This window comes from Bombina bombina, chromosome 9, assembly GCF_027579735.1.
Source record: "Bombina bombina isolate aBomBom1 chromosome 9, aBomBom1.pri, whole genome shotgun sequence".
In the NCBI taxonomy this organism is placed as follows: domain Eukaryota; kingdom Metazoa; phylum Chordata; class Amphibia; order Anura; family Bombinatoridae; genus Bombina; species Bombina bombina.
Genome location: NC_069507.1, coordinates 273,220,422 through 273,244,468, shown reverse-complemented (window position 1 = coordinate 273,244,468; position 24,047 = coordinate 273,220,422). Strand labels below are relative to the sequence as shown.

The window sequence follows — 24,047 nt, the reverse complement described above, 5'->3', positions numbered from 1 at the left end:
CTCCCAATCCCCTGCATCTCACTCTGCTGATGGGGGACAGGACCAACTGTCTCTGCCCCCTGTAACTCAGCCTGCCGCTGGGGGATGGAATCTGGGCTCCCAATTCCCTGCATATCACTCTGCTGCTGGGGGACAGAACCAACTGTCTCTGCCCCCTGTAACTCAGCCTGCCGCTGGGGGATGGAATCTGGGCTCCCAATTCCCTGCATATCACTCTGCTGCTGGGGGACAGGACCAACTGTCTCTGCCCCCTGTAACTCAGCCTGCCGCTGGGGAATGGAGTCTGGGCTCCCAATTCCCTGCAGGACCGGTGGAGAGACCTCGGTCCCATCTCCACCGGCCACCTGGGGTCCTTCCCAGTAAATCTCCACAATATCTTCCCAGCTGAACGGGTCTGGATCTGGGTCTGTCATCTTGCTGTCCTGCTGAGCCTTCCCAATGGAGTGGAAGAGATCTTGGTAGTCCTGCTCCAGTTCCCACTCCAGGGTTGCTAGGTGAGCCAGGTCTTGCTATACCTCATGGGGGTCATCCCAGTCATGCCTAGCCTCCCTCTCGTGGAAAATGTCCTGAAGTCTGGTCTGCGCAGGGCTCCCGAAGTCAGGCTCTGCAAAGGACTCCCATAACAAGCCAGGACCATCAAACTCCTCTCCCACTGGCTTGTCATGCTCGGCTCTCCAGGGTATATACTGTGCCATATACCACCAGAGCGCCTGATAGGCATCCTCCAGCCATAGCTCCTGTCATACCCGGTGCTCTAGTTCCTTCACCAATTCCTCCAGGGGCTGCTCTCCCAGGAAGGGCATCCGCAGGGCCACTTGCTTCTGCAACCACTGCTCTTCACTGGGAAAACTCTTACCCTGCTGGTATTGTACATTAACCAGGGCCTGGTACCAGATGCCTTTCCTTAATGCATCCCGGCCATCCAGGTCCTCCTCCTCATATAACACTGCTGGTTCCATTCTGTTGCTTTTAGGGTCGCTGTACTGGGACATGCGTTGCCCCCAACTTGTAAATCCACGGATGTGTAGTTGCTCTTCTGGGCGATGAGGACAATCCCGTCGCTTGCCATCAATTGTTACGGTATAACCCTGGTATCAAGGGTTAATACCAGATGAAAGATGCCCTGAATACGGGATCAGCAACACACGAACCCAGTTAATTCCCCCCAAACATGAGACCAAGCTCCGTCTTGAGGGTAAAACAGGAATCAGCCAGAGCTGTGGGTTTATTGTTCTTAAATACACATTTTTTACACATTAGTACCACCCACAGGGTTTTGTAAAACAACCAATAAACACATACAATACTCTCAGACACTCCCACACAAAATCCTCCCCTCTGCCGGTGATACAATTATGATGCAGTTACCTTCCACAATGGTTGATACAATTACCTTACACAATGGTTGATGTAATTATCACAGACAGAGAAATACAGTTCAATTGCCATGGAGCCAAAGTCTTTCGTTATACAAATGGGCTACATGGCATAGCTATCTGGGGTATTACTGTTCAAATAGGGCAAGTACTGAATGACCCGGCTTTCATGTCTTTGCAGGGGAAAAGTAAGCATTTCAACATGGGGCCATAGTCTAAAGGCAGCAGGGGGGCAACCAGGCTCCTCCAATGCACAGTGGCGAGATTGGTCTCGTCACACACACACACACAGATTACACTGTATCCCCCCTACACACACACACACACACACACAGAGGTTACACTGTATCCCTCCTACACACACACACAAAGATTGCACTGTATCCCACCTACACACACACACACACAGATTACACTGTATCCCCCCTACACACACACACATGTTACACTGTATCCCCCTTACACATACACAGATTACACTGTATCCCCCCTTCACACACACACAGGTTACACTGTATCCCCCCTACACACACACACACAAAGATTGCACTGTATCCCACCTACACACATACACACAGATTACACTGTATCCCCCCTACACACACACATGTTACACTGTATCCCCCTTACACATACACAGATTACACTGTTTCCCCCTACACACACACACATTACACTGTATCCCACTTACACATACACAGATTACACTGTTTCCCCCTACACACACACAGATTACACCTTATCCCCCCTACACATACACACACATTACACTGTATCCCCCCTTCACACACACAGGTTACAAAGTACACTAACACCCATAAATTACCTATTAACCCCTAAAGCACCACCCTCCCACATCACAAACACTATATTAAACCTATTAACCCCTAATCTGCCGCCCACCCACATCGCGACTATTAAATAAAGTTATTGACCCCTAATCTGCCGCCCACCCACATCGCCAATGCTATTTAAATATATTAACTCCTAAACCGTCATTCTCCGACATCACCGACACTAATAAAAGTTATTAACCTTCAATCCACCACTCGCTGACACCTAAATAAACCTATTAACCCCTAAACCGCAGGCCCCCATCGCCAACACTATAATAAAGTATTAACCCCTAAACCTCCAGCCCCCAATTCGGTACTAATAAACTAAACCTATAAACCCCTATACCGCCGCCCCCCCATCGCAAAACACTAAATTAAACAATTAACCCCTAAACACCCCCCAAAACTTTAAATTAAAATTACAATATAACTCTATTTAAATAAATAAAAACTTACCTGTGAAATAAAAATAAATCTAACATTAAACTATAAATTAACCTAACATTACTATTCTAATAAAATTAATACTACCAATTGAAAACCTAAATTACAAATTTAAAAAAAACCTAACACTACGAAAAAAATAAAAAAATCTAAAATTACAAAAAATAATAAACACTAAATTACAAAAAATAAAAAACACTAAGCTTAGAAAAAATAATAAACGAAATTATCAAAAATAAAAACAATTACACCTAATCTAATAGCCCTATAAAAATAAAAAAAGCCCCCCCCCAAATAAAAACACCCCCTTACCTACAATAAACTACCAATATCCCTTAAAAGGGCCTTTTGTAGGGCATTATTAACCCCTAAACCGCAACCCTCCCGCATCGCAAACACTATTTAAATATTATTAACCCCTAATCTGCCGTCCGCCCACATCGCCCCAACTGTACTAAAGTTATTAAGCCCTACACCGCCGCCACTATAATAAACCTATTAACCCCTAAACCGCAAGCCCACCACAATGAAATATACTAAACTATTAACCCCTAAACCGAAAGCCCCCCACATCGCAATAAACTAAATTAAACTAGTAACCCCTAAACCTAACGCCCTCCTAACTTTATATTAAAATTTCCCTATCTTAAATTAAAACTTACCTGACAAAGTAAAAGAACTAAGTTCAAACTAACAATTAAACTAATATAATTATTAAACTTAAACTACCAATGAAATAAAACTAAACACTACTCTAAAAATTACAAAGTATCTAATTACAAAAAATATAAAAGACTTAATTATGAAAAATAGCAAACAAAATTATCGAAAATATTTTTTTTTACACCTAATCTAATAACCCTATCAAAATAAAAAAGCCCACCCAAAATAAAAAACCCTAGCCTACAATAAACTACCAATAGTCCTTAAAATGGCCTTTTGTAGGGCATTGCCCCAAATATATCAGCTCTTTTACCTGAAAAAAAATACAAAGACCCCCCAAACAGTAAAACCCACCACCCAACCATCCCCCCAAAATAAAAAACCTAACTCTAACAAAAACCTAATCTACCGATTGCCCTGAAAAGGGCATTTGTATGGGCATTGCCCTTAAAAGGGCATTTAGCTCTTTTGCTGCCCAAACCGTAATCTAAAAAAAAAAAACACCCAAAAAAGTCTTAAAAAAACCTAACACTAACCCCGACGATCCACTTACAGTTTTTGAAGTCCCGCTTGAACGATCTTCATCCAGGCGGCGTCTTCAATCTTCATCCCGGCGGTGAATTCCTCATCCAGGCGGCATCTTGTATCTTGATCTCGGCGGTGTGGAGTGGGTCCATCCTGAAGACATCTGGCACGGAGCATCCTCTTCATACCGTCGCCGCCGTACACTGAATCTTCTTTTTAAATCATTTATGTCTTTATTAGAAAAATCATATAAAATATACAAAACAACAGAAAGAAAAAAAAAGTAGGAGAATGAGCAAAGCATCAGACACATAGAACAGAAAATATCATCTAGGATATTATTACTGCCATTAGTTAACTATCCATCACAATCTTGTAATAGCCCCCTTCTTTAGCGTCACTCTTCTTCCACTAATATACACCGTTCTATGATCGAACCCCTAAATAACTTCATACTAATATATTATTATTTGAATAGGTATAGAACGTTGTTACGGTACCAACAGGATACCAAGGGTTAACACCAGATGAACAATGTCCTGAATAGGGAATCAGCAATTCACAACCCAGCCAGTTTTCAGGTTTAAAACAGAATGTCTTTATTAAGGCTCATATGCCCAGTATTTATGCAGGTCTGACCCCCCAGATGGGGGGTTGAAAGAATGTTGTACATTAGAGGGAGGGACAACGCCCTTTGACAGGCCACAATAGAATCACATTACTTTACTTAGGCAGATAACAACTTAAACACAAGACACACTTGGCTTTTCTTATCACCTAGGCGTCTGCTCTCTGAGGGTGATTAAACAATGGAATGTTTATCACTAACTTTAATGACAGTACACAATAGCTGAGGCTAGTAACCTTGTCGTTAGAGAATAGCTTCTTAAAGCTGAACACAGTTAACTCCTTCAGTACTGACAGAAGGGTCTGTCACAAACGTGTCCAATCCCAACCCCTCCCCACCCCTCCAAACACAAACAAAACAAAACAAAACACTGCAAATAAAAAAAACGGAATCTTTAATGCAAGGGAGCCGTTTCAAAATGGCGTCCCTTGCATTCCTATTGGCTGAAAAATTTGAATCAGTCTATAGGAATATGAGCTGCTAAAACCCTATTGGCTGTTCAAATCAGCCAATAGGATTTAAGCAGCTCTCATTCTACTGGATGATGAAGGCCCCCAAAATAATTTTTATTGTTTTGTATAATTTAGTTTGTTATTTTGTGTAATGGTAGGCTTTTTTTATTTTTTTGTAATTTTAGTGTTTTTTATTTTTTGTAATGTAAGGTTTTAGTGTAAGGCAGGTTAGGTTTTATTTTACAGGAAATTTTGTATTTATTTTAGCTAGGTAGCTATTAAATAGTTAATAACTATTTACTAACTAGTCTACCTAGTTAAAATAAATACAAACTTACCTGTGAAATAAAAATAAAACCTAAGCTAGCTACAATATAACTATTAGTTATATTGTAGCTAGTTTAGGTTTTATTTCACAGGTAAGCATGTATTTAGTTTTAAATAGGTATTATTTAGTTAATAATTGTAACTTTAATTTAGCTCTATTTTAATTATGTTAAAGCTAGGGGGTGTTAGGTTTAGGGTTACATTAGGGTTAGGGATTAATATAGTTTAATTTAGGTTGTTGCGATCTGGGGAGCTGGCAGATTAGGGGTTAATAGGTTTATTTAGTGGTAGTGATGTGGGAGGCCAGAGGTTTAGGGGTTAATACCTTTATTTAGTGGCGGTGATGTTGGGGAGCGGTGGAATAAGGGTTAATAACTTTAATATAGTAGCGGCGATATCGGGAGCGGCAGATTAGGGGTTAATAGCTTTGTTTAGGTGGTGGCGATATCGGGAGGGGCAGATTAGGGCTTAATAAAATCATGTAGGTGTCAGCGATGTCAGGGGGCGGTAGATTAGGGGTGTTTAGACTCGGGGTTTATGTTAGGGTGTTAGGTTTAAACGTAAATTTTATTTACTCTATAGAAATCAATGGGGCTGCGTTACGGAGCTTTTCATTCCAGGTGTTAGGCTTTTTTCTGACCCACTCTCCCCATTGATGTCAATGGGGAAAGTGTGCACGAGCACATCAAAACAGCGCTTGTATTTTGTGCGGTATGGAGCTCAACGCAACCATATCGCACGCACAAGCCGGCTGTTTGAAAACTTGTAATGGCTGCGCTATAGGGGGTTAAATAACGCAACTTTTGTTACATTCGTTAACTTCCCTATAGCGCGCATAACTCGTAATCTAGCTGTTAATGAAAAATCCTTTATTTCTATGATATATTGTTATACATTAATACAAAATGATACAAAGCAAGTAAATGATATGCTACTGTGAAATCAACCTCTTGTTTTTTCCACTCAAGGTTCTAATGTTGATTTTGTCTCATGGCCCTCTCACTGGTGCCAATAAACTACTTGTAATTTAGCTTAAGGTTAGCAGATTTTTATTATTTGCTGATATCAATAAAAGGTCTCACTCAGCTCTCATGAACTCCAGTCACTAAACTCCACCACCTCAAATAAATACTCCCCCTGCTACAAATCTCTGTCTCCCCTGCTCTTTCTCTCCATCTCGCTGTTATTAGCATCAGGGGACATTTGTCCTAACCCTCCCTAATTCCCACCCTTATCCAGTCACACACACCTTACAGAAACTTTAATAGAAGCCACCTCATGCAAACGCACACACTCCTTTCACTTGCGCACTATGGAACTCTTGCATCTGTTTCCCCCTTTTAGCAATACTGAAACCTGGTTATCTTCTGACATTGCTTCTATTGCTGCTCTCATACATGGTGGTCTGAACTTTAGACACACCCCTAGGCCCGGTGAGAGAACTGGAGGTGGTGTTGGGATACTGCTCTCCCCCTGCTGCACCTATCAGTACCTGCCTCCGCTTCCATCTCTCTCCTTTTCCTCAATTCAAGTCCCCTGCATTCGCTTTTTCTCCCCCTACTCCCAGCACACACAGGTTAGACTGTATCCCCCGTACACACAGGTTACACTGTATCCCCCCTCACACACAGGTTACACTGTACCACCCTCACACACAGGTTACACTGTATCCCCCCTCACACACAGGTTACACTGTACCACCCTCACACACAGGTTACACTGTATCCCCCCTCACACACAGGTTACACTGTACCACCCTCACACACAGGTTACACTGTATCCCCCCTCACACACAGGTTACACTGTACCACCCTCACACACAGGTTACACTGTATCCCCCCCTCACACACAGGTTACACTGTATCCCCCCCACACACACACAGGTTACACTGTATCCCCCCTCACACACAGGTTACACTGTATCCCCCCCTCACACACAGGTTACACTGTATCCCCCCTCACACACAGGTTACACTGTATCCCCCCCTCACACACAGGTTACACTGTATCCCCCCTCATACACACAGGTTACACTGTACCCCCCCTCACACACAGGTTACACTGTATCCCCCCCCTCACCCACAGGTTACACTGTATCCCCCCTCACACACAGGTTACACTGTACCCCCCCTCACACACAGGTTACACTGTACCCCCCCTCACACACAGGTTACACTGTATCCCCCCTCACACACAGGTTACACTGTATCCCCCCCTCACACACAGGTTACACTGTATCCCCCCCACACACACAGGTTACACTGTACCCCCCCCCCCTCACATACAGGTTACACTGTATCCCCCCTCATACACACAGGTTACACTGTACCCCCCCTCACACACAGATTACACTGTACCCCCCACACACACACACACAGGTTACACTGTATCCCCCCTCACACACACAGGTTACACTGTATCCCCCCTCACACACAGGTTACACTGTACCCCCCCACACACACACAGGTTACACTGTATCCCCCCTAACACACACAGGTTACACTGTATCCCCCCCTTCACACACAACATACACTGTATCCCCCCCCACACACAGGTTACACTGTACCCCCCCCCCCACACACACAGGTTACACTGTATCCCCCCTCACACACACAGGTTACACTGTATCCCCCCCTCACACACAGGTTACACTGTACCCCCCTCACACACAGGTTACGCTGTATCCCCCCTCACACACAGGTTACACTGTACCCCCCTTCACACACAGGATACACTGTACCCCCCACACACACAGGTTACACTGTACCCCCCTTCACACACAGGTTACACTGTACCCCCCACACACACACAGGTTACACTGTACCCCCCTCACACAGGTTACACTGTACCCCCCTCAAACAGGTTACACTGTACCCCCCTCACACAGGTTACACTGTATCCCCCCCTCACACACAGGTTACACTGTACCCCCCCTCACACACAGGTTACACTGTATCCCCCCTCACACACAGGTTACACTGTACCCCCCATCACACACAGGTTAGACTGTATCCCCCCCCTCACACACAGGTTACACTGTATCCCCCCTCACACACAGGTTACACTGTATCCCCCTGCACACACAGGTTACACTGTTTCCCCCCTCACACACAGGTTACACTGTATCCCCCCGCACACACAGGTTACACTGTATCCCCCCTCACACACAGGTTACACTGTATCCCCCCTCACACACAGGTTACACTGTATCCCCCCTCACACACAGGTTACACTGTATCCCCCCCCTCACACACAGGTTACACTGTTTCCCCCCCTCACACACAGGTTACACTGTATCCCCCCTCACACACAGGTTACACTGTATCCCCCCTCACACACAGGTTAGACTGTATCCCCCCTCACACACAGGTTAGACTGTATCCCCCCTCACACACAGGTTACACTGTATCCCCCCGGCACACACAGGTTACACTGTATCCCCCCTCACACACAGGTTACACTGTATCCCCCCGCACACACAGGTTACACTGTATCCCCCCCTCACACAGGTTACACTGTACCCCCCTCACACACAGGTTACACTGTATCCCCCCCTTACACAGGTTACACTGTATGCCCCCTCACACACAGGTTAGACTGTATCCCCCCCTCACACACAGGTTACACTGTATCCCCCCTCACACAGGTTACACTGTATCCCCCCTCACACACAGGTTACACTGTATCCCCCCTCACACACAGGTTAGACTGTATCCCCCCGCACACACAGGTTACACTGTATCCCCCCTCACACAGGTTACACTGTATCCCCCCGCACACACACAAGTTACACTGTATCTCCCCCTCACACACAGGTTACACTGTATCCCCCCTCACACACAGGTTACACTGTATCCCCCCCTCACACACAGGTTACACTATATCCCCCTGGCACACACAGGTTACACTGTATCCCCCCCTCACACACAGGTTACACCGTATCCCCCCCTCACACACAGGTTGCACTGTATCCCCCCGCACACACACAAGTTACACTGTAACTCCCCCTCACACACAGGTTACACTGTACCACCCTCACACACAGGTTACACTGTATCCCCCCCTCACACAAAGGTTACACTGTATCCCCCCTCAAACACAGGTTACACTGTATCCCCCCTCACACACAGGTTAGACTGTATCCCCCCTCACAAACAGGTTACACTGTATCCCCCCTCACACACAGGTTAGACTGTATCCCCCCTCACACACAGGTTACACTGTATCCCCCCTCACACACAGGTTAGACTGTATCCCCCCTCACACACAGGAGTGTCACAGGAGTATATCTGGGAATATCATCCTCATGTCAGTGCTTGTGCTATAGTGTCACTGGAGTTTATCTGGGAATATCATCCTCATGTCAGTGCTTGTGCTATAGTGTCACAGGAGATTATCTGGGAATATCATCCTCATGTCAGTTCTTGTGCTATAGTGTCACAGGAGTTTATCTGGGAATATAATCCTCATGTAAGTGCTTGTGCTATAGTGTCACAGGAGTTTATCTGGGAATACCATCCTCATGTCAGTGCTTGTGCTATAGTGTCACAGGAGTTTATCTGGGAATATTATCCTCATGTCAGTGCTTGTGCTATAGTGTCACAGGAGTTTATCTGGGAATATTATCCTCATGTCAGTGCTTGTGCTATAGTGTCACAGGAGTTTATCTGGGAATATCATCCTCATGTCAGTGCTTGTGGTATAGTGTCACAGGAGTTTATCTGGGAATATCATCCTCATGCCAGTGCTTGTGCTATAGTGTCACAGGAGTTTATCTGGGAATATCATTCTCATGTCAGTTCTTGTGCTATAGTGTCACAGGAGTTTATCTGGGAATATCATCCTCATGTCAGTGCTTGTGCTATAGTGTCACACGAGTTTATCTGGGAATATTATCCTCATGTCAGTGCTTGTGCTATAGTGTCACAGGAGTTTATCTGGGAATATTATCCTCATGTCAGTGCTTGTGCTATAGTGTCACAGGAGTATATCTGGGAATATCATCCTCATGTCAGTGCTTGTGCTATAGTGTCACAGGAGTTCATCTGGGAATATTATCCTCATGTCAGTGCTTGTGCTATAGTGTCACAGGAGTTTATCTGGGAATATCATCCTCATGTCAGTGCTTGTGCTATAGTGTCACAGGAGTTTATCTGGGAATATCATTCTCATGTCAGTGCTTGTGCTATAGTGTCACAGGAGTTTATCTGGGAATATCATCCTCATGTCAGTGCTTGTGCTATAGTGTCACAGGAGTTTATCTGGGAATATCATCCTCATGTCAGTGCTTGTGCTATAGTGTCACAGGTGTTTATCTGGGAATATCATCCTCATGTCAGTGCTTGTGCTAGAGTGTCACAGTAGTATATCTGGGAAAATTAGCAACTCACCAGCTTGTCTGCGAGCTATGGAACCTCCTAGCACCGGGACAGCTGCAAAGAGAAAAGACTCAGTGTTATCACTTATATTATCTTATAATGACCTTGCCCAGATGTAGTTTGTTTTAGTTTCTTATTCCTGATGTCCGTCAGAGAAGGTCTTCTTCCAAGCGGTGATGATTGTTAGACAAGGAGAACAAGAGAGTGAGTGAAAGAGATGGTTAGAGAGGGAGAACAAGAGAGTGAGAGACAGAGATGATTGGAGAGGGAGAACAAGAGAGTGAGAGACAGAGCAGAGATAGTTAGAGATGGAGAACAAGAGTGTAAGAGACAGAGTTGGTTAGATAGGGATAACAAGAGAGTTAAAGACAGAGATGGTTAGACAAGGAGAATAAGAGTGAGAGACAGAGATGGTTAGACAACGAGAATAAGAGAGTTAGAGACAGATGTGGTTAGACAGGGAGAACAAGAGAGTGAGAGACCGAGATGGTTAGACAAGGAGAACAAGAGAGTGAGAGACAGAGGTGGTTAGAGAGGGAGAACAAGAGAGTGAGAGACAGAGATGGATAGAGAGGGAGAACAAGAGAGTGAGATACAGAGATGGTTAGAGAGGGAGAACAAGAGTGTAAGAGACAGAGATGGTTAGAGAGGGAGAACAAGAGAGTGAGAGACAGAGATGATTATAGAGGGAGAACAAGAGAGTGAGAGACAGAGGTGGTAAGAAAGGGAAAACAAGAAAGTGAGAGACAGAGATTGTTAGATAGGGAGAAAAAGAGAGTTAGAGACAGAGATGGTTAGAGAGGGAGAACAAGAGAGTGAGAGACAGAGATGGTTAGACAGGGAGAACAAGAGAGTGAGAGACAGAGATGGATAGAGAGGGAGAAGAAGAGAGTGAGAGACAGAGATTGTTAAAAAAGGAGAACAAGAGAGTGAGAGACAGAGATGGTTAGACAAGGAGAACAAGAGAGTGAGAGACAGAGATGGTTAGACAGGGAGAACAAGAGAGTGAGAGACAGAGATTGTTAGACAGGGAGAACAAGAGAGTGAGAGACAGAGATGGTTAGACAAGGAGAACAAGAGAGTGAGAGGCAGAGATGGTTAGACAGGGAGAACAAGAGAGTGAGAGACAGAGATTGTTAAAAAAGGAGAACAAGAGAGTGAGAGACGGAGATGGTTAGACAGGGAGAACAAGAGAGTGAGAGGCAGAGATGGTTAGACAGGGAGAACAAGAGAGTGAGAGGCAGAGATGGTTAGACAGGGAGAACAAGAGAGTGAGAGGCAGAGATGGTTAGACAGGGAGAACAAGAGAGTGAGAGACAGAGATTGTTAAAAAAGGAGAACAAGAGAGTGAGAGACGGAGATGGTTAGAGAGGGAGAAAAAGAGAGTGAGAGACAGAGATGGTTAGACAAGGAGAACAAGAGAGTGAGAGACAGAGATGGTTAGACAAGGAGAACAAGAGAGTGAGAGGCAGAGATTGTTAAAAAAGGAGAACAAGAGAGTGAGAGACAGAGATGGTTAGACAAGGAGAACAAGAGAGTGAGAGACAGAGATTGTTAAAAAAGGAGAACAAGAGAGTGAGAGACAGAGATGGTTAGAGAGAGAGAACTAGAGAGTGAAAGAAAGAGATTGTTAGAGAGGGAAAACACGGAAATGAGAGACAGAGATGGTTAGAGAGGGAGAACAAGAGAGTGAGAGACGGAGATGGTTAGACAGGGAGAACAAGAGAGTGTGAGACAGAGATGGTTAGAGAGGGAGAACAAGAGAGTGAGAGACGGAGATGGTTAGACAGGGAGAACAAGAGAGTGTGAGACAGAGATGGTTAGAGAGGAAGAACAAGAGAGTGAGAGACGGAGATGGTTAGAGAGGGAGAACAAGAGAGTGAGAGACGGAGATGGTTAGACAGGGAGAACAAGAGAGTGTGAGACAGAGATGGTTAGAGAGGGAGAACAAGAGAGTGAGAGACGGAGATGATTAGAGAGAGAGAACAAGAGAGTGAGAGACAGAGATGGATAGAGAGGGAGAACAAGAAAGTGAGAGACAGAGATGGTTAGAGAGGGAGAACAAGAAAGTGAGAGACAGAGATGGTTAGAGAGGGAGAACAAGAGAGTGAGAGACAGAGATGGTTAGAGAGAGAGAACAAGAGAGTGAGAGACAGAGATGGATAGAGAGGGAGAACAAGAAAGTGAGAGACAGAGATGGTTAGAGAGGGAGAACAAGAAAGTGAGAGACAGAGATGGTTAGAGAGGGAGAACAAGAGAGTGAGAGACAGAGATGGTTAGAGAGGGAGAACAAGAGAGTGAGAGACAAAGATGGTTAGACAGGGAGAACAAGAAAGTAAGAGACAGAGATGGTTAGAGAGAGAGAACAAGAGAGTGAGAGACAGTGGTGTTTAGAGAGGGAGAACAAGAGAGTGAGAGACAGAGGTGGTTAGACAGGGAGAACAAGAGAGTGAGAGACAGTGGTGTTTAGACAGGGAGAACAAGAGAGTGAGAGACAGAGATGGTTAGAGAGGGAGAACAAGAGAGTGAGAGACAGAGATTGTTAAAAAAGGAGAACAAGAGAGTGAGAGACAGAGATGGTTAGACAGGGAGAACAAGAGAGTGAGAGACAGAGATGGTTAGAGAGGGAGAACAAGAGAGTGAGAGAAAGAGATGGTTAGAGAGGGAGAACAAGAGAGTGAGAGACAGAGATGGTTAGAGAGGGAGAACAAGAGAGTGAGAGCCAGAGATGGTTAGAGAGGGAGAACAAGAGTGTAAGAGACAGAGATGGTTAGAGAGGGAGAACAAGAGAGTGAGAGACAGAGATGATTAGAGAGGGAGAACAAGAGAGTGAGAGACAGAGATGGTTAGAGAGGGAGAACAAGAGAGTGAGAGACAGAGGTGGTTAGAGAGGGAGAACAAAAGAGTGAGAGACAGAGATTGTTAGACAGGGAGAACACGGAAATGAGAGACAGAGATGGTTAGAGAGGAAGAATAAGAGAGTGAGAGACAGAGATTGTTAGACAGGGAGAACAAGAGAGTGAGAGACAGAGATGGTAAGAAAGGGATAACAAGAGAGTGATAGACAGAGATGGTTAGAGAAGTAGAACAAGAGAGTGAGAGACAGAGGTCTTTAGACAGGGAGAACAAGAGAGTGAGAGACAGAGATGATTAGAGAGGGAGAACAAGAGAGTGAGAGACAGAGATGGTTAGACAGGGAGAACAAGAGAGTGAGAGACAGAGGTGGTTAGAGAGGGAGAACAAGAGAGTGAGAGACAGAGATGGTTAGACAGGGAGAACAAGAGATTGAGAGACAGAGATGGTTAGACAGGGAAAACAAGAAAGTGAGAGACAGAGATGGTTAGAGAGGAGGAACAAGAGAGTGAGAGACAGAGATTGTTAGACAGGGAGAAAAAGAGAGTGAGAGACAGAGATGGTTAGACAGGGAGAACAAGAGAGTGAGAGACAGAGATGGTTAGACAGGGAGAAAAAGAGAGTGAGAGACAGAGATGGTTAGACAGGGAGAACAAGAGAGTGAGAGACAGAGATGGTTAGACAGGGAGAACAAGAGAGTGAGAGACAGAGATGGTTAGACAGGGAGAACAAGAGAGTGAGAGACAGAGGTGGTAAGAAAGGGAAAACAAGAAAGTGAGAGACAGAGATGGTTAGAGAGGAGGAACAAGAGAGTGAGAGACAGAGATTGTTAGACAAGGAGAAAAAGAGAGTGAGAGACAGAGATGGTTAGACAAGGAGAACAAGAGAGTGAGAGACAGAGATTGTTAGACAATGAGAACAAGAGAGTGAGAGACAGAGATGGTTAGACAAGGAGAACAAGAGAGTGAGAGACAAAGATGGTTAGACAGGGAGAACAAGAGAGTGAGAGACAGATATGGTTAGACAAGGAGAACAACAGAGTGAGAGACAGAGGTCTTTAGACAGGGAGAACAAGAGAGTAAGAGACAGAGATGGTTAGAGAGGGAGAACAAGAGAGTGAGAGACAGATGTGGTTAGACAGGGAGAACAAGAGAGTGAGAGACCGAGATGGTTAGACAAGGAGAACAAGAGAGTGAGAGACAGAGATGATTAGAGAGGGAGAACAAGAGGGTGAGAGACAGAGATGGTTAGACAGGGAGAACAAGAGATTGAGAGACAGAGATGGTTAGACAGGGAGAAAAAGAGAGTGAGAGACAGAGATGGTTAGACAGGGAGAACAAGAGAGTGAGAGACAGAGGTGGTAAGAAAGGGAAAACAAGAAAGTGAGAGACAGAGATGGTTAGAGAGGAGGAACAAGAGAGTGAGAGACAGAGATTGTTAGACAAGGAGAAAAAGAGAGTGAGAGACAGAGATGGTTAGACAAGGAGAACAAGAAAGTGAGAGACAGAGATGGTTAGAGAGGAGGAACAAGAGAGTGAGAGACAGAGATTGTTAGACAGGGAGAAAAAGAGAGTGAGAGACAGAGATGGTTAGACAAGGAGAACAAGAGAGTGAGAGACAGAGATGGTTAGACAGGGAGAAAAAGAGAGTGAGAGACAGAGATGGTTAGACAGGGAGAACAAGAGAGTGAGAGACAGAGATGGTTAGACAGGGAGAACAAGAGAGTGAGAGACAGAGATGGTTAGACAGGGAGAACAAGAGAGTGAGAGACAGAGGTGGTAAGAAAGGGAAAACAAGAAAGTGAGAGACAGAGATGGTTAGAGAGGAGGAACAAGAGAGTGAGAGACAGAGATTGTTAGACAAGGAGAAAAAGAGAGTGAGAGACAGAGATGGTTAGACAAGGAGAACAAGAGAGTGAGAGACAGAGATTGTTAAAAAAAAAGGAGAACAAGAGAGTGAGAGACAGAGATGGTTAGACAAGGAGAACAAGAGAGTGAGAGACAAAGATGGTTAAACAAGGAGAACAAGAGAGTGAGAGACAGATATGGTTAGACAAGGAGAACAACAGAGTGAGAGACAGAGGTCTTTAGACAGGGAGAACAAGAGAGTAAGAGACAGAGATGGTTAGAGAGGGAGAACAAGAGAGTGAGAGACAGATGTGGTTAGACAGGGAGAACAAGAGAGTGAGAGACCGAGATGGTTAGACAAGGAGAACAAGAGAGTGAGAGACAGAGATGATTAGAGAGGGAGAACAAGAGGGTGAGAGACAGAGATTGTTAGACAGGGAGAACAAGAGAGTGAGAGACAGAGATGGATAGGGAGGGAGAAGAAAAGAGTGAGAGACAGAGATTGTTAGACAGGGAGAACAAGAAAATGAGAGACAGAGATGGTTACAGAGGGAGAACAAGAGAGTGAGAGACAGAGATTGTTAAAAAAGGAGAACAAGAGAGTGAGAGACAGAGATGGTTAGACAAGGAGAACAAGAGAGTGTGAGACAGAGATGGTTAGACAGGGAGAACAAGAGAGTAAGAGACAGAGATGGTTAGAGAGGGAGAACAAGAGATTGAGAGACAGAGATGGTTAGACAGGGAGAACAAGAGAGTGAGAGACAGAGATGGATAGAGAGGGAGAACAAGAGAGTGAGAGAAAGAGATGGTTAGAGAGGGAGAACAAGAGAGTGAGAGACAGAAATGATTAGAGAGGAGGAACAAGAGAGTGAGAGACAGAGATGGTTAGACAGGGAGAAAAAGAGAGTTAGAGACAGAGATGGTTAGAGAGGGAGAACAAGAGGATGAGAGACAGAGATTGTTAGACAGGGAGAAAAAGAGAGTGAGAGACAGAGATGGTTAGACAGGGAGAACAAGAGAGTTAGAGACAGAGATGGATAGAGAGGGAGAAGAAGAGAGTGAGAGACATAGATGGTTAGAGAGGGAGAACAAGAGAGTGAGAGACAGAGGTGGTTAGAAAGGGAGAACAAGAAAATGAGAGACAGAGATGGTTAGAGAGGGAGAACAAGAGAGTGAGAGACGGAGATTGTTAAAAAAGGAGAACAAGAGAGTGAGACAGAGATGGTTAGACAAGGAGAACAAGAGAGTAAGAGACAAAGATGGTTAGACAAGGAGAACAAGAGAGTGAGAGACAGAGATGGTAAAAGAGAGGGAGAACAAGAGAGTGAGAGACAGAGATGGTTTGCCAAGGAGAACAAGAGAGTGAGAGACAAAGATGGTTAGACAAGGAGAACAAGAGAGTGAGAGACAGAGATGGTTAGAGATAGAGAACAAGACAGTGAGAGACAGAGATTGTTAGACAAGGAGAAAAAGAGAGTGAGGGACATAGATGGTTAGACAGGGAAAATAAGAGTGAGAGACAGAGATGGTTAGAGAGGGAGAACCAGAGATTAAGAGAGAGTGATGGTTTTATAGGGAGAACAAGAGAGTGAGAGACAGAGATGGTTAGAGAGGGAGAACAAGAGAGTGAGAGACAGAGATGGTTAGAGAGGAGGAACAAGAGAGTGAGAGACAGAGATGGTTAGACAGGGAGAAAAAGAGACTTAGAGACAGAGATGGTTTGAGAGGGCGAACAAGAGGTTGAGAGACAGAGATGGTTAGAGAGAGAGAACAAGAGAGTGAGAGACAGAGATGGTTAGACAGGGAGAACAAGAGAGTGAGAGACAGAGATGGTTAGAGAGGGAGAACAAGAGAGTGAGAGACAGAGATGGTTAGAGAGGGAGAACAAGAGAGTGAGAGACAGAGATGGTTAGAGAGGGAGAACAAGAGAGTGAGAGACAGAGATGGATAGAGAGGGAGAAGAAGAGAGTGAGAGACAGAGATGGTTAAAGAGAGAGAACAAGAGAGTGAAAGACAGAGGTGCTTAGACAGGGAGAACAAAAGACATAGAGACAGAGATGGTTAGAGAGGGAAAACAAGAGAGCGAGAGACAGAGATGGTAAAAGAGAGGGAGAACAAGAGAGAAAGAGACAGAGATGGTTAGAGAGGGAGACAAAGAGAGTGAGAGACAGAGATAGTTTGCCAAGGAGAACAATAGAGTGAGAGACAGAGATGGTTAGACAAGGAGACCAAGAGAGTGAGAGACAGAGATGGTTAGACAAGGAGAACAAGAGAGTGAGAGACAGAGATGGTTAGACAAGGAGACCAAGAGAGTGAGAGACAGAGATTGTTAGACAGGGAGAACCAGAGATTGAGAGAGAGAGAGATGGTTTGAGAGGGAGAACAAGAGAGTAAGAGACACAGATGGTTAGAGAGGGAGAACAAGAGAGTAAGAGACACAGATGGTTAGAGAGGGAGAACAAGAGAGTGAGAGACAGAGGTGGTTAGACAGGAAGAACAAGAGAACGAGAGACAGAGATGGTTAGAGAGAGTGAAGAAGAGAGTGAGAGAAATAGATGGTTAGAGAGGGAGAACAAGAGAGTAAGAGACACAGATGGTTAGAGAGGGAGAACAAGAGAGTAAGAGACACAGATGGTTAGAGAGGGAGAACAAGAGAGTGAGAGACAGAGGTGGTTAGACAGGAAGAACAAGAGAGTGAGAGACAGAGATGGTTAGAGAGGGAGAACAAGAGAGTGAGAGACAGAGATGGTTAGAGAGGGAGAACAAGAGAGTGAGAGACAGAGATGGTTAGAGAGGGAGAACAAGAGAGTGAGAGACAGAGATGGTTAAACAGGGAGAACAAGAGAGTGAGAGACAGAGATGGTTAGAAAGGGAGAACAAGAGAGTGAGAGACAGAGATGGTTAGAAAGGGAGAACAAGAGAGTGAGAGACAGAGATGGTTAGAGAGGGAGAACAAGAGAGTGAGAGACAGAGATGGTTAGACAGGGAAAATAAGAGTGAGAGACAGAGATGGTTAGAGAGGGAGAACAAGAGAGTGAGAGACAGATGGTTAGAGAGGGAGAACAAGAGAGTGAGAGACGGAGATGGTTAGACAGGGAGAACAAGAAAGTAAGAGACAGAGATGGTTAGACAGGGAGAACAAGAGAGTGAGAGACAGAGATGGATAGAGAGGGAGAAGAAGAGAGTGAGAGACATAGATGGTTAGAGAGAGAGAACAAGAGAGTGAGAGACGGAGGTGGTTAGAGAGGGAGAACAAGAGAGTGAGAGACAGAGATGGTTAGACAAGGAGAAGAAGAGAATGAGAGACAGAGATGGATAGAGAGGAAGAACAAGAGAGTGAGAGACGGAGGTGGCTAGAGAGGAAGAACAAGAGAGTGAGAGACAGAGATGGTTAGAGAGGGAGAACAAGAGAGCGAGAGACAGAGATGGTTAGAGAGGGAGAACAAGAGAGTGAGAGACAGAGGTGGTTAGAGAGGGAGAACAAGAGAGTGAGAGACAGAGGTGGCTAGAGAGGAAGAACAAGAGAGTGAGAGACAGAGGTGGTTAGAGAGGGAGAACAAGAGAGCGAGAGACAGAGATGGTTAGAGAGGGAGAACAAGAGAGTGAGAGACAGAGGTGGTTAGAGAGGGAGAACAAGAGAGCGAGAGACAGAGATGGTTAGAGAGGGAGAACAAGAGAGTGAGAGACAGAGGTGGTTAGAGAGGAAGAACAAGAGAGTGAGAGACAGAGGTGGTTAGAGAGGGAGAACAAGAGAGTGAGAGACAGAGGTGGCTAGAGAGGAAGAACAAGAGAGTGAGAGACAGAGGTGGTTAGAGAGGGAGAACAAGAGAGTGAGAGACAGAGGTGGTTAGACAGGGAGAACAAGAGAGTGAGAGACAGAGATGGTTAGAGAGGGAGAACAAGAGAGTGAGAGACAGAGATGGTTAGAGAGGGAGAACAAGAGAGTGAGAGACAGAGATGGTTAGAGAGGGAGAACAAGAGAGTGAGAGACAGAGGTGGTTAGAGAGGGAGAACAAGAGAGTGAGAGACAGAGATGGCTAGAGAGGAAGAACAAGAGAGTGAGAGACAGAGGTGGTTAGAGAGGAAGAACAAGAGAGTGAGAGACAGATGGTTAGACAGGGAGAACAAGAGAGTGAGAGACAGAGATGGTTAGAGAGGGAGAACAAGAGAGTGAGAGACAGAGATGGTTAGACAGGGAGAACAAGAGAGTGAGAGACAGAGGTGGTTAGACAGGGAGAACAAGAGAGTGAGAGACAGAGGTGGTTAGACAGGGAGAACAAGAGAGTGAGAGACAGAGGTGGTTAGACAGGGAGAACAAGAGAGTGAGAGACAGATGGTTAGACAGGGAGAACAAGAGAGTGAGAGACAGATGGTTAGACAGGGAGAACAAGAGAGTGAGAGACAGAGATGGTTAGAGAGGGAGAACAAGAGAGTGAGAGACAGAGGTGGTTAGACAGGGAGAACAAGAGAGTGAGAGACGGAGATGGTTAGAGAGGAAGAACAAGAGAGTGAGAGACAGAGTTGTTTAGAGAGGGAGAACAAGAGAGTGAGAGACAGAGTTGTTTAGAAAGGGAGAACAAGAGAGTGAGAGACAGAGTTGTTTAGAGAGGGAGAACAAGAGAGTGAGAGACAGAGTTGTTTAGAGAGGGAGAACAAGAGAGTGAGAGACAGAGGTGGCTAGAGAGGAAGAACAAGAGAGTGAGAGACAGAGGTGGTTAGAGAGGAAGAACAAGAGAGTGAGAGACAGAGGTGGTTAGACAGGGAGAACAAGAGAGTTAGAGACAGAGATGGTTAGAGAGGGAGAACAAGAGAGTGAGAGACAGAGGTGGTTAGAGAGGGAGAACAAGAGAGTGAGAGACAGAGGTGGTTAGACAAGGAGAACAAGAGAGTGAGAGACAGAGGTGGTTAGAGAGGAAGAACAAGAGAGTGAGAGACAGAGATGGTTAGAGAGGGAGAACAAGAGAGTGAGAGACAGAGGTGGTTAGAGAGGAAGAACAAGAGAGTGAGAGACAGAGGTGGTTAGAGAGGGAGAACAAGAGAGTGAGAGACAGAGGTGGTTAGAGAGGGAGAACAAGAGAGTGAGAGACAGAGGTGGTTAGACAGGGAGAACAAGAGAGTGAGAGACAGAGGTGGCTAGAGAGGAAGAACAAGAGAGTGAGAGACAGAGGTGGTTAGAGAGGAAGAACAAGAGAGTGAGAGACAGAGATGGTTAGAGAGGGAGAACAAGAGAGTGAGAGACAGAGTTGTTTAGAGAGGGAGAACAAGAGAGTGAGAGACAGAGGTGTTTAGAGAGGGAGAACAAGAGAGTGAGAGACAGAGGTGTTTAGAGAGGGAGAACAAGAGAGTGAGAGACAGAGGTGTTTAGAGAGGGAGAACAAGAGAGTGAGAGACAGAGGTGTTTAGAGAGGGAGAACAAGAGAGTGAGAGACAGAGTTGTTTAGAGAGGGAGAACAAGAGAGTGAGAGACAGAGTTGTTTAGAGAGGGAGAACAAGAGAGTGAGAGACAGAGGTGGTTAGAGAGGAAGAACAAGAGAGCTAGAGATTGAGAAAAAGAACGTCAGAGTGAGCGACAAAATACATGATTCAGTAAACCTCTCTGAACATGTGTTCCAATCAGCCAATAGGGTTTGGGCAATTCCTAAAAGAGCTGATTGCCCTTTTCAGGGCAATGGTTAGCTTAGATTTATTTAGATAGGATTTTACTTGGGGGGTTTGGTTGTGTGGGTGGTGGGTTTTACTTTAGGGGGGTGTTTGTATTTTTTTTTACAGGTAAAAGAGCTGATTTCTTTGGGGCAATGCCCCACAAAAGGCCCTTTTAAGGGCCATTGGCAGTTTAGTGTAGGCTGGGGGTTTTTTATTTTGGGGGGGCTTTTTTATTTTGATAGGGCTATTAGATTAGGTGTAATTTGTTTTATTTTTGATAATTTCGTTTTTTATTTTTTGTAATTTAATGTTTTGTTTTTTTTGTAATTTAGTGTTTTGTTTTTTTTGTAATTTAGAAAATTGTATTTTAATAATTAAATTTATTTTATTGTAATGTTAGTTTTTAGTGTAAGGCAGGTTAGGTTTTATTTTACAGGTAACTTTGTATTTAACTAGGTAGCTAGTAAATAGTTAACTATTTACTAACTAGTCTACCTAGTTAAAATAAATACACTTACCTGCGAAATAAAAATATAACCCAAGATAGCTACAATATAACTATTAGTTATATTGTAGCTAGCTTACGGCTAGATTACGAGTTTTTGTCGGTAAGGCTTGCGGGGCTAACGAGCCTTTTTTTCCCACCGCTCCCTTAAGCCAACGCTGGTATTACAGTTTTTTTTAAACCTGGCGTTAGCCGAAAAAAGGTGAGCGTAGAGCAAAATTTAGCTCCACATCTTACCTCAATACCAGCGTTGCTTAAGTCAGCGGTGAGCTGGCTAAACATGCTCGTGCACGATTTCCCCATAGGAAACAACACCTGCAAAAAAGCAGCGTTCAGCTCCTAACGCAGCCCCATTGTTTCCTATGGGAAATTAATTCTATGTCTGCACCTAACACCCTAACATGAACCCCGAGTCTAAACACCCCTAATCTAACACTTATTGACCCCTAATCTGCCGACCCCGTCATCGTCGCCACCTGCATTATATTATTAACCCCTAATCTGCCGCTCCGGACACCACCGCCACCTACATTATACCTATGAACCCCTAATCTGCTGCCCCTAACATCGCCGACACCTAAATTATATTTATTAACATCTAATCTGCCCTCCCAACGTTGCCACAACCTACCTACATTTATTAACCCCTAATCTGCCGCCCCCAATATCGCCGACACCTACATTTTAGTTATTAACCCCTAATCTGCCCCCCCAACGTCGCCGCAACTATATTACATTTATTAACCCCTAATCTTCCGACCCGAACATCGCTGCTACTATATTAAATTTATTAACCCCAAAACCTAAGTCTAACCCTAAGTCTAACCCCCCCTAACTTAAATATAATTTAAATTAAACTAAATAAATTTAACATAATTAAATAAATTACTTCTTCATCAACACTACCTCTGATGAAGAAGTAAGTAAATACTTTGAAACGCGTAAGGTGATACCTATAAAGTGCGACAGTGCAGTTCTTTCACATACTCTGTTGTGACCGGCTTCCTTGAACTTAATAACGATACGCTTAATCTCCTCTTTACACGAACACCGCATTTCCTATGCTTACTGTGGAATGACGGTCTGTGAGTATTTACCCTAATGAAAATAGGGCTCTGACGCCTAACATTCCTCTTTGGTTTATCCTCCAGCATAGTGACCACTCTTATGCTATACCACTACTAATATTTGAATGGTGCATTGACTGAACTAGCGCTTTGACAAATAACGCCACGCCAATCTGTTTTTACTGCCTGTTTTTGCTTTTTGCTTTCTGCATATGGCTGCATTTCTTATGCACACCCTGGAATGAGTGCTTGTGAAGGCCCACTCTGATACTAAACACATAGGGCACTCAATACCTAACAGTCCTAATACTGGCTAAAGTGAACATCGTAAAGAAAACCTAATTTGTAGAAATACATAACTATTAGCTGGACACTTCAACAGCTGGATAAGAAATTTATCCTCAGGATTTATTTTGTATATAACTACTATACATATTTCAACGTTCATCTACCACCCCCATTGGGATACCTATTGAATAAGTGTATACACATCTTTGACATGCTAAAATCTTACCTCATTATGGATTGAGGTCTTGACATGTGAGTGTATATCGTACCACGATTGTCTAGAATAAAATTATCCTTGTTTTACAGTATTACGCTATGTGTTCTTGCTTTCTTTCTCTTCTATATCCAATCGAGAAAATGAGAGCCTGAGAGATCCTAATCAAAGTACCATACTCCTATGAGTCACTGAGACTCCAACTATCTGAAAAGTTTCTATCGGGCAAAGACCACAGAGACGGACCCTGAGAGGGAAATACACTTCCCCGGCTTGGACCTATACGTCTCGTCTGCGACATCTGGACCAGCGGTCACTAAAGACAAGACAAAGACACTCCTTACATGATCATACCTTACCTCATACGATTGGGGTAACATCCGGTAAGGAGACATCTTTTCACCTATCTACATATATAAATATATATGCAGTAGAACTCTAATAAGATTATTTCCACTGTGGATAAAAACAGCAAATAAGATACTAGACTGTGTATCTATTCTGAGTTTCTACCTTATCACATATCATTGTGTTGTATTTTATGTATTTTGTATTTTGCTGCGCTGTATTACCCAGATATATCCTTTCTCTTTAATTTATTTTTTCACCCATTGTGCTAGGGGTACACATTTTCTCTGGTCCAGCTGCACAATACCACACATAAGTAACAGATATCTACAGACACAATTTGTTCAATTCATACTTGTACCTAGATATCTGACCTAATATCCATTATAAGATCTTATAGAGCGCTGGTCACCTACACCCTTGTTTCCATTTTACATTGTATCTAGCTTAGGGTTTATTTTTATTTTACAGGCAACTTTGTATTTATTTTAACTAGGTACAATAGTTATTAAATAGTTATTAACTATTTAATAACTACCTAGCTAAAATAAGTACAAAATTACCTGTAAAATAAACCCTAACCTAAGTTACAATTACACCTAACATTACACTATCATTAAATAAATTACCTAACCTACCTACAATTAATTAAA

At 44.2% G+C, this 24,047-nt stretch overlaps 1 protein-coding gene across 1 annotated transcript in view; it reads right to left on the bottom strand.

The window, feature by feature from the left end:
- The window catches only part of MFAP5 (microfibril associated protein 5), a 219,366-nt gene that overhangs the window by 141,359 nt on the left and 53,960 nt on the right, over positions 1-24,047 (bottom strand). Inside the window, exon 3 of the mRNA XM_053692810.1 lies at positions 10,642-10,683. Within this exon, the coding sequence (XP_053548785.1) occupies positions 10,642-10,683 (42 nt within the window). The remainder of the gene's footprint in view (positions 1-10,641; positions 10,684-24,047) is intronic.